We start from the raw sequence: 12,482 nt of genomic DNA, 5'->3' as shown, positions 1-12,482 counted from the left end.
CAATGAGAAATTCTGAACTTATCCCCAAATTGTTTCCATATTCGAAATTGTAAAATTGCTTCCTATAAGAAAGGCGAACGAAAATGTGAATATTCGTGAAAAAACGAGCAAGGGATGTAAGGTAAGAAAATCAGTGTATTGTTCAAATTACTCATTGTGTTAATGATGATCAATCCATGGAAAAAAATTATCAGTCTGGGCGGACTTTTTGCGACCCGTCTGCGACTTCTATTAATCTTAAGTCTTTTATCGCAATGCTCATAAAGGAAATGTTATCTGGTGAGGACAGAGAGGCCGTGATTTATGGCAAGGTCTCTTAGCTAATTATCGATCGAACTACATGGACCTATCGTGTAGTTATCGTAGGTTTGCTACAACAATCTCTGATCGTAGTTTTTCCTCTTAATTATTTTTGAATTGAAAGTTGGCATTTCCTTTTCAAGCTTTCAGATAATTCCATGTATTTGATGAATAAGCAAACTTTCTAGTGCCTACAATATCAATAAATCATGACATCTAAATAAATATTTTTTAAAATTTTTAGCATTCGTTTAATAAAAGGCAACAGGATATGAAATACGAGCAAGTAATGCGATTCAAATACGGGATCTCTGGCGAACACTGTAGGTATTGCCCAATTATTGTTCGATCTCTGCGGCACTGAGATGAAAGGAAGCGAAATCAAACTCCAAATTGGATCAAAAATCCCCAATAAATGACAGCGCGGCAGGAAAAAGTGGAAGGCAGAATTCTGCAAATGAGCAGAGACTCGATGAAGGGTTAGCTTTTCCTAAGAGTTCCGTGGGAGAAGATCAAAGCTGGGGACGCAAAAGTTGGAGGTCGGCGATGGGGGAGGAGTGGGATGTGGGGGATGAGGCATGGGATGTATAGACTGTGGGAGTTGATGAGTGGGATGTGAGGGGATGAGGCATGGGATACTGGAGGGGATGAGGCATGGACTGTAGGAGTTGAGTAGTGGGATGTGCTGGGATCAGGAATTGGGACGGATGGGTTGCAGGCTGGGATGTGGGGAGACTGTATATATAGACTGTAGTATAGACTGTATGTATAGACTGTATAGACATGGGATGTATAGACTGTAGGAGTTGATGAGTGGGATGTACTGGGATCAGGAATTGGGAAGTGGCGGGATGAGGCATGTGAGGCATGGGATATATAGACTGTAGGAGTTGATGAGAGGGATGTGCTGGGATCAGGAATTGGGATGGATGGGTTGCAGACTGGGATGTGGGAGGTCGGGGATAGGGAAGTACCAAGGTCAGAGACTGTGATGTGGGGGGAGTCTGAAACTGTTTGTGACGTGCGTGGATCAGAGACTGTGATGTGTTGGTCAGAGACTGCTATGCATGAGTCAGAGATTGCAATGTAGCCTTGTACAGCCTCCATTCATAATAAAAGACAAAACTTAATTTTTTGTAGAAAGAAAATATTATTCATAGACCATATACAAGTTTCAAGTTTGAAATCGTGAATGCAAACTTTATTTTGCGGATTTTTAATCCCAGCTTATGATCCGTAAGTACATTTCTTGAAGTCATAAACTAGAAATGAATTGGTCACCTTTTAATATTTTTTAATTATTTACTGTATGAGAATAAAGCACTTGATGCAAGATGTCCTAAAATATTTCTGCGTTAAAAAATTTCAAATTCCGCCTACAACCGACAGGCGGTAAAATATTGAGAAATAATAATAACAAAATATTCAGTACAAATAAACTTATAAGCAATGCTCTGATAATTCTTTATCACAGTGGATTTCGTTGGGTAAATTTACGACTAAGAACGATAATTGAATTCGCCCTTCCTTGAAGTTTCCACTTCCGAATGGCTACGAACTTCAAAAATGGCATCCAGGAGAAAGTTGGGGTAAAAATGGCTCCTAATCTACGGCAAAGTTACCCCAGAACAATAATTTTGCTCATATTCCTGTAATTATAGATCGTAAAGCAGGCATGGAAGGAGTGTTGGAAGCGCAGGTGCTATCGTAACTCATGGCAGCAAAATGTGTGCGATTTTCAGAGCGAAAATCAAATGTCAAATTTGGCAGAAATTTTTGCTAGAATTCAAATCGAATGATTTGGAAAATTTCGTGAGCAAAATTTAGACGCAAACCTCAACAAAACCATATAATGCATTCGTCGATACTTCAGTTAGAGCTTAATTAAAAAGGTGACAAATAAACAAACTGGACGCCCTATATTGGTCAACAGGTTTTCGGACCTGAAATCTTGCAATTAACAGCAAGAAGAGTTGAAAAATTGCTTAAAAACTATTCTAGTAAGAATTATTTATAAAAATGCCTAGTTACTATTCTGGCAAGGGCAGTCGAAAAAAATATCATGCTGCTATTTTAAAATAATGTTTTAAAAATTACCAAGCGATTATTCTAGCATGAATTGTTTGAAAATTGTCTAGCAACAATTCAAGCTAGGATAGTTAAAAAATTCACGATCAAAACTTCTAGCAAGAATAGTTGGTGAAACAATTTTAACAATCAACACTGTTAATTGCAATCCTAGTGGCAGATAATAAAATTTATTAGCTGAAAATTGATCATTTTCTTCCGTGATCGGAATAAATTAAATTCACAACCTTTTTTTTAAAATTGTTTTAGCGACCTGAAAGTTAAATAACGGAGTCGAATCTGATATCTTTCATGTTGACAGAAATTAATTATATTATTGGTGAATAATTTAACTCAATATGGCACAGAGCTTCATATAACTCGCATGAGTAAGGCATGCATATGGTTTCTTCACCAAATAAAATGACATTGATAAGTACACTAGAATTCTCGGCCGTCTTTAGGCTGACATTAACAGGCGGATAATTAAAAAATAATAGTTGCACTATTGAAACTGTTGTACGAAAAGGTACAGAAGTGCATTCTCTGTTAATTTTAGTCAGTCCTATAAATTAATTTAAAAATCCCAGTAACCATGAAATAAAAACATTTTTTTGTTCATTAAAGTTAGGTACCAAGTATTAATTACACTGACTGGGCAATTTCAATGGCATATCGAGTCCTCATTTGAGGGGGTTTGATATTTATTGCCGCTAGGTTTGTACAATTTTTCCAGTTCGTATTTCTTGCAGTGTTTGGTTGGAAGATCAAAGCGCTGATGTTGAAGGAATCCGACAGCCCTCTTGCATATTTATGTGCTTTAATTGAAGCAACTTGCGAGAACACTAGAGTTATTTCGCCCAAATAAACAACTCTCTGCAAGACTGCTTGATCTCTGTACGTTTCATTAGTAACGTATTATGATTAAACTTTCCTTAGTTAAAAGAAAGAAAGATCAAATTTTGAATAATTTATTTAATTTACTACATATCGAATCACAGGCATAGAGATGATTTTATTTAATTTGGATCTTTATTACATATTGAAGGGATATGAATCGCACTTCTGTTTCAGTCTACCAATTTGGCATATGTTCTTCGAAGCGAGAAAGAAAAATCTACTCCGTTTTCCCATAATGACATGCATCCTACAGATATTATCGAGAAATTTATTTAAATGTTAATTTTATTTCCTAAAAATTTCATACTTTGTATTTATGCCGAAAAACCGGTAAATATTTTAGGCGTTTTTATTGCATTAAATTCTTCTCTAATCTGTACTTTAAAAAATCAAATTACATATATTCTCTTAGCTATCAAGCACATCGCATTGTATAACTTTATTCCTCTAAAATTCACTTTCTAAGGTTTAGTCCTCTAAAAATTCACCTTCTAAGGTTTAGTTCTCTAAAAATTCACCTTCTAAGGTTTAGTCCTCTAAAAATTCAGCTTCTAAGGTTTAGTCCTCTAAAAATGTACCTTCTAAGGTTTAGTCCTCTAAAAATGTACCTTCTAAGGTTTAGTCCCCTAAAAATGTACCTTCTAAGGTTTAGTCCTCTAAAAATTCACCTTCAAAGGTTTAGTGATCTAAAAATTCACCTTCCAAGGTTTAGTCCTCTAAAAATTCACCTTCTGAGGTTTAGTCCTCTAAAAATTCACCTTCTAAGGTTTAGTCCTCTAAAAATGTACCTTCTAAGGTTTAGTCCTCTAAAAATGTACCTTCTAAGGTTTAGTCCCCTAAAAATGTACCTTCCATGGTTTAGTTCTCTAAAATTCACCTTCTAAGGTTTAGTCCTCTAAAATTCACCTTCTAAGGTTTAGTCCTCTAAAAATGTACCTTCTAAGGTTTAGTCCTCTAAAAATGTACATTCTAAGGTTTAGTCCTCTAAAAATTCACCTTCTAAGGTTTCATACGAATCATTGCAAGAAAAGGTGGAAAAATATTAGCCAAGCCTCTGACGTCATGCGGCTTGGCTGTCTCATCATACGAATCATTGCAAGAAAGAGTGGCAAAAAAATTATAGAATGATTTTTGGCGGCCAAACTTAAGACTTCGAAGAGATCTGATTCTCGCAGTCAGACAAGTTTTACAATAAAATTACGCAGATTTTTATGATTTAGTTCATTCAGTGAAGACATCTTGAAAATCCAAACGAATTTATCATTCTATTTTTTAACTACTTCTATTACAAAAAACATGTCTGAAAATCGACCAAACAAGTATTAACAATGACAAGAAAGATGAGACTTTGTAATGCGTAATTAATTGTTTTCAAACGCAAATTTGCAAGGTTGGTGGATGGATTTCGTATCGTATCTGTTGCAGGTCCAGCTTTCGAAGAAATTTCGATAAGTTGGACTCAACTTAAATGTGACACAACTCCACGGACCTAAATCCCACGTTTCATTTACTCATGGCCCATAGAACGGGCCAACTTTTGGCGACTTATTTTTTCCGAAACCAAATTGTATTCAGTTGAATATAAAAAGTTCACATAGCCATATAAATTTCTTCTGCGTATGGTATTTAATTAGACCAAGCCAATAAATCGTTGATAGTACAATTTCAGGGAGCCAATTTGTCGATTCATCAATGAAATTGACATAAAATGGAAATAAAAAAACACAGGCAAATGAAATTTTTTACCTCAAATCTTTTATATTCCCGGAACGAAAACCCAGTAACTCGTAACTAAGTAATTTACAACGACAAACCAGGGGCACAAAAATGTAAAAAATTGCAAAAGAAAAGTAAGAATTTGAAAGGTTATGTGGTTTTCACGGGGTGGGCCTATAAAAATACGCTCATTCATCATTGCTCTCCAATTTGTCTGTCTCAAACCGCCTTGCTGGGGCTTTTCTCTGCCGGGAAATATCGCCATGTTATAGGAGGCCATATTTCGGCCACCTATATATGGCCCCACCGCCTCGCTGGGGCTTTTTTCTGCCAGAAAATATCGCCATGTTATAGGAGGCCATCCTGCGACCACCTATATATGGCCCTACCGCCTTACTGGGGCTTTTCTCTGCCAGAAAATATCGCCGTGTTATAGGAGGCCATCTTTCGGCCACCTATATATGGCCCCACCGCCTCGCTGGGGCTTTTCTCCGCCGGAAAATATCGTCAGGTTATAGGAGGCCATTCTGCGGCCACCTATACTGTATATGGCACCACCGCCTTGCTAGTTTTTTTTTCTGCCAGAAAATATCGCCGTGTTATAGGAGGCCATCCTTCTGCCACCTATGGCCCCCACTTTATTAACTGAATCAAGTATAAATAACAGCTAAATACATATGGTGGACTAAGTACATGAAGTGGTCGACATCTCGTCTATGAATGGGTGGTTTAGCTTGAAAAGCAGTCATTGAATGGCTGAAAGAGTTTTAACATACGACCCTTATGCTATCTGTAAATTGGTACTTTACTAAAGATAAATCAAGGGTGCCTGGCCGTCGGCCGGTCTAAGACCTCCGAACTGAAGCCTAAATTCTTTCCAGGCTCATAGGCTGGAAATGCAAATCATTATTCGTAACTATTTACCAGGAGTTTTATTCTGAAAAATTATGACCGAATTATCGACGGAAAAACCTTAGCCCGAGCATTCCGTGGCGTTGGGTTGACTGCTTATCATCGTCAGCTCTTATTGCTGTATATTTCCCCATAACAAAATTTTCAATCAGAACCATTCTGGGCCAGCCACCGACTATAGAGAAGTAAAATAAATCAAGTAAAAATTTATAAGTAGATTAGATCAATTTTCTCCCACTATTTCACAACTGAGATCTCACTACACTAAAAACTCATTAAAGCTTTTTTTTTATTATCTGTCAGCTGATTACACTTGTTTTTAGCGCATTTTCTCATTTATGGAAAAATGCACTATTGTGCTCGCCATGTTCGTCTGTCAGTCTGTCCGTCCGTCCGTGACCTCAAGTTTTCTTTGACGAGAAAATGCGCTCTCTGTCACTCACTGCAGTGAGTACCGAGTTATATTTTTTTCTTTTTGTTAGCAATGTCAATCCTTGACTACCGACGGTAACGAGAATAAAATATTAGGGTCACTCCAATTGTACCACTAACGTCATGCAAGACAGCACATCGTAACTGATTGGTCAACATAATTGCCTCACTACAGAGCAACTTAATTGTATTTCATGCCAATACTTCGACACCTTCCTTAAAAGCTCCGCTCACACAAATGTGGACTGTAGAACTGCTCATTCGCAGTACCATAAAATACGTATCCTAAAGTTACGTCACGCCTTACTTGTGTACCTGGGCCCATACTTTCAAAAAAAGTTAAGAGATCGTAAGTTCATCAGCCAATCATTGACGGCCTTTCAAGCAAAGTCCACCAATCAAAGACAAGAAAATAGAGCGTAAGTACTTACGTTCACTTAGCGAGTTTTGAAAGTATGGCCCCTGGAAACTGACATGTAAATGTACTTGTGTTTCATTACTTGTAAGCCTATACGTTTAATTTTAACGTCACAAGCATATAACTAGTAAAGGCAAAAATAGCTAATGTTTTATAGCCATGTCACAGCCAGCTCGTGCTTCCTTATAGTGAGAGTAGTAGGCCACTTATTTGTAACAGCACTAGTAGGACATCACTAGTATAACATGGTGCCTAGTGTTATTCAACATGGGCTTGTGACGTAACTGCCAGGTGTAGCTTCACTATCACTGGACCTAGTGGCTACCTTCTAACAGTAATAGGAAGAGGTCACTAGTGGGGCCAGGGGCCATACTTATAAAACTCGCTAAGTGAACGTATATACTTACGCTCTATTTTCTTGTCTATGATTGGAGAATTTTGCTAGAGAGGCCGTCAATGATTGGCTGATGAACTTACGATCTCTTAACTTTTTTAGGGAGTATGGGCCCTGGTGCCTAGTGCCATTCGACACGGACTTATGACAGAAGCCAGCACGAGCCTCGCACGTTAGAGCAGGAGCATCGCACAAAGAGAAGGCTTTACGCCACACTTTTTTCTGGCCTCTGTCGTGAAGCTCACGCCTGATGACGCTGGAGTAAGGGCTCTGGAAAAATTCGCTCAGGAACCTTTCAAATATACGAATGAAATGGATCTTAATAATACAAGGATATTGTAACTTGGTAATCAACTGTTGAAATTTTTGATTGCGTTATTACATGTATAAGAAGCACTGTTATCGACACGTTACTATAACACAATTGTAGGAGAGCGCATTGTTTGTAGATCAGAAGAAATCATTTGAAATAAGACAAAGTGATTGAGTGCTCAAGATGAAAAATTTTCATTGTTGTTTGAAAATGACTTTTGCTGGCAGTAGTTCAAATAATAGGTTGTAATAAATTTTTATCAATTATAACTTTTAATCAATGAAAAATAGGTTCATGAGCATCGGAAAATCATCAATTGTTTAATTTGGAATTATTTCTTAGAACATAGTTAATAGTTAATAATAGAATAGTTTGTAGCAAGTCTCCTAAAGCTGCAAAAAAGGAAGAAATTTTAATTTTTTCGTAATTTTTAATACACTTTAAATTGGTTTGCTCGGAACTAAGCTGGATTTATAAATCTTTTCCCTGGTACTCGATTAAATATTGAAATTCAGTGTAGACGTCTCGATTTATAATATAACTTGTAAGAAATGCTTCTTTTACATTAAAATCAACGCGAACAAAGTATTCCTCATCCGCTATCTTTCTAATTTTCTTCTATAAAATGTATTCTTCATTTTAGCCCGATGTATTTTCACGTGAAAGTTAGGTTTGCCGGTCAAATCTGTAATTTAAAAGAGAAGAAGACTTCGAGACTTTAATGCGCACTGAATTTTTACTTTTCAAATGTTAACGAAATAATTTCCAATGAAAGAAGGTTAGTTCATCGAATAATTCAATGAAGAAATAAGGTGAAGACTGTATTCGTTTGTAACTTTTCTTTTCCATATAAATACGAAAATTTCCCAAATAGAAACAAGTTTGTCAGCCAAAAAGGTAATTTTAAAGAATAAGTTGGGAGAATTATGCAGTCACGTTCAGCGTTTTTCCTTTATATGAATACGAAATGTTTGCCAAATAAAAGCGAGTTCGTCTTCTAAGTAACTAATTTTGAAGAATAAATAGGAAAAAGACTGCAGTCGCTCGGTGGCAATCGTTTTGCGCTTCGCTCACAGTTCATCTTGGATGCAGTCAGTCGGGAAATTGTCTCGCCCACAGACTGTGGAGAAGAGACTCGCAGACTCGAGCGTGATTCGCTGTATGATTTTGGTGCTTTATAAGAAAATTATCATAATTTATCATCAGGTATTATATGGTGATGTGTGGATGCTTTATTTTAATAGAGACTCGAATATGATCAGCTGTATGATTTTGGTGCTTTATAAGAAAATTATAATGATTAATCATCAAGTATTATATTGGAAACAAAACATTTGATGTGCGGGTGCTGTATTTAGGAGAGACTCGAATATGATCAGCTGTATGATTTTGGTTGGCATCAATAAAAAGTAATAAAAATTATCGAGGATGTTTGTAAAAATGATCGTTATATATATTGCTTTTGTATTGTTATATGTATTGCTTTGCTTTGTTATATGTATTGCTTGGAAGTGCTGATCCGGTACATAAGTAAAATAATGACGAAAAATGTTTATTAATATTTATTTCTAGGTATTTTAAAATAAAAATACGAATAAATGAATCACGAAAATCTTCGAATATAATCAATATTATGTTACTAAATTATACAAAATAAGCAAACTGATACTCTAAGTTACTAAATTCAAGATGTGAGGAAATTCAACTCTAACGGCATAACAATATTTCAAGATTAAGTCGTGTTCCTAAGCTATTTTGTTCCCGTCCGATATTCGTTGCATATCAACACCAGCTTGTCAAGGCTAAGCTAATTGTTAATTTAAAGGGCGGCGGAAAGGTGCGGATTATGACAAAATTATGCAAGCAAGGCCATTAGTTGGGCATGACTAAGCCTATCATAAGTTAGACGCCTTAGAATACTGATATTGATGAGTAATAAAATGCGGTAATTGTTTCATTTTCAAAATAATTAATAGTGTGTGATTTATGCATGGTATTAATAACGTGGTTTGCCCAGAAATTGAATAAGTAAATTGCAAGAAGATGTAGAAGATGACACAAAAAATGTTTATTAGATGATATTCATTATATTTGAAAGGAAATTCGTATTATGCTCCATGTTTTTTAATAAGGTGATCAATGACTGTATTTATGGGAGTTGCGGTTTCGCTGATATATTTGTTCAATTGATTGCTTTCGGTGCATAGCCCATTGGTTTTGGGGCCTTGAAAGAAATTTTTGTTATACAAATATGCCGTGCTTCTTTCACCGTAAAATGATTGAAAATAAAATCACAGATCACCATGATCTTGTTTTGGCAAGCCAACAACTTTCCGGTTGGTCCCCCTATTTTATTGTCAAAATAATAAAATTTCAGGTGGTCTTACTGTTTTATTGGGAAAAAATTTTAGTTCGCTTTGATGTTGAGCTGTAAAAAATTCGAGTTTGCTCTAATCTTGTAATGTCAAGATTTTCGGTAATGAGAATGGAGGAAGACATTCACCAGATAATACCATCGTCCTGCTACGTCGGCAGTTATTCCGAGTGTCTTGAAGTCTTCGAATCAGGAATAATCAAAGACTTATCGGAGGTTGATATGCGATCATTCGGAGGCCAGCGATATGGCGGCCAAGATTTCGAGGAGAGGTGTAGGAGGTGTTAAAGTCTCGCGACGCACGGCTTAGGCTGGCCACTTAATCGTTAGCGTTTCAGTTTGGAGGCCGGAAAAACTCTTTGAAGTCGAGACGATGGACAAGTGGAGCCCAAATGAGGGACTAGGAGAGACAGGCGCCTGAGCTGTGACTTCACTCTGATATGCAGCGAGGAAAGACGAACAATTTAAATTCGAAATTCAATTCGCGAATGAGGAAGCGAGTTAAAGGATATTCGAATACGTCCATCACATGAAACGAAGACCAGGTTTTAGAAATAATTTTTAATGGATTCACGTCGCGGGGCGGCAAAAATGACAAAAAATTCCATTGTATAATTATTCTCATCACACAATTCTGAAATAAAATCTGAATCGCATTTTCGTCATGGATTTTAAATGTCATTTCATACTAATATAGATGCCTATAATTGTAAATCAGTTCCAGATGAGTTAATCCAGATGAAAAATCTCGAAGAATAGGATATATATCGGATTTTATCTTGTGTTTAAGTGCACGGATATGGATGACACCAATGACTGTTCTTATGAAACGTTTTCGAAGAAAATTCTCCAAATTTAGTGCTTTAGATGTCCCATAACCCCTACCATCGGAAAAAGTCTCCTATCAGTTTACGGCAAGAAAACTACGGCAGGCCAGCGATAAACCAACGATAATTTACAATTGTTATTAGAGAGTTACGAGCGATCGTTTTCGAGTTGGCTGGATCGAGCATCAATCTCAGAGGAGCTGCGCTCATATACAAGACGAGTCTCTCATTATGCCAGACTTGCTCAGATGCATTGGTCCCCGAAAAGCCATCTGTCTAAAGCACCTCGCTGCTAGAGATGGATTGCCAACCAATACTTATCATTAAAGAACCTATTCAAATTTTATGCTAATGGCAGATAGCTCCAAGCCGACGCCGACTCTTGATGGATGGAAGGATGGTCGATAAGATGACTTGAGGTTCGCGCTTCTTCGCAAATTACGCCTTCGCAAAAACGACGCCCAAAGATATAAGGTTTGTTTTGAATACATTTTTGTGATGAAGAAAAACTGCGTCGATTGTCGGGCATATCAGCGGAAAACAAATATTCAGCTTTGTTTTAGTTCTAGCATAAAATAATGCGGTAAATTATAGATGGTAAGAGCACGGATAGTCGAAAATCTGAGCGGGGAACGAATCTTAAGTTTTGCATAATGAAAAATGCAATGAAATGTGATACATTTTAGATCAAAGCGCTCCGTTAAAACGATTTTTCCAGTGAATAAACAATACGTATGTTCAGTCTAGCATACCCGCGAATGCTTATTTGACGAACCTTGCATGATAATTAAAATGTTAATGTTTTACTAACCAGACATTCACGTAAAATCAACTGTCATCGTTTAACAATGAAATCATGTCATTTTTTACGCTCGAAAGCCACCATTCAGTTACTCATCGTACAGTATTATTCATGTGGGGCCCGTAGTGCAGAATTGTACCCACGCGCTTTTTATTGACGTCAGAAATAAGTAATGGATTACCGCAATCAGGGTCAGGATTTTGTTTGATGCCATTCGAGTTCTTTTGTAAGCGAAATTCGGAATCACGCGGGGGAGGATGGCTCTATATTTATACGTGGGCTTTTTAAGCGACACGTGGCGGAAAGACTGCGCGTGGATTGCTTTTATGTGTTTTATTATAATTTTTATGTATCATTTATGTTGACTTGATAAGACTGTACATGACTTTATTTAAGTTATTACGTGTTAAAATATTTTCAATACATTGTGCAGAGTTATGAGCTTATTCAGAGTTATAGAAATTGTTAAAGTTTGAATCTATTCTAAATTATATTCCTATATCTAACTTAATATCTATTTCTTATTCTAAAATATAATAGTTAGTGCTGAAGTTTTCTAGTAGCGTAATGGAAACTTTCAAATTAAATCTGTCTTATAGTCCAAATTTCGATGGATTGAAGATAATTTCATTTTTTTCGTATGTTTGGATTATACTACGTTTTTGCCGTTTTTGGAAAGAAGCGTATGGATACATTTTCAAGCCCAGGACAATTAAAACTTTTTTCTGCCTATGTTTAGTTCGAATCATAAATTTCTTAAAATTTTAACTAACACTACGACTAGTACAGGACGCTCAATTTATTTCATCTCTAATTGAATATTTTCTACAGGACGATGAGCTATCGTGATAATTATAATGAGCTATCGTGATAATAGCTCAGGACGATGAGCTATCGAGAGCTACTCACAAGTGTGGGATAATTATCAAAATACATTAAATGCTGAGATTCGTGTTAAATCTTTAAATACATGTTTTTAATGTAAAACATTTTGTTCAAGGATGCCGTTCACAAAGGTAACAGCCAA

The 12,482-nt window shown here is 36.4% G+C and overlaps 1 protein-coding gene across 1 annotated transcript; it reads right to left on the bottom strand.

The window, feature by feature from the left end:
- Positions 1-780: 780 nt before the first annotated feature.
- On the bottom strand, positions 781-1,407 carry LOC108669011 (extensin-like). The gene has a single exon (XM_018156296.1). It carries the CDS (start codon positions 1,405-1,407, stop codon positions 781-783), a length of 627 nt encoding a protein of 208 aa, XP_018011785.1.
- Between the last annotated feature and the right edge of the window lie 11,075 nt (positions 1,408-12,482).

The sequence above is a fragment of the Hyalella azteca genome, unplaced genomic scaffold (assembly GCF_000764305.2).
Source record: "Hyalella azteca isolate HAZT.00-mixed unplaced genomic scaffold, Hazt_2.0.2 contig6127, whole genome shotgun sequence".
NCBI classification, from domain to species: Eukaryota; Metazoa; Arthropoda; class Malacostraca; order Amphipoda; family Hyalellidae; genus Hyalella; species Hyalella azteca.
Note: the sequence above shows the minus strand (reverse complement) of the source record. Positions and strands in the feature narration are given on the sequence as shown.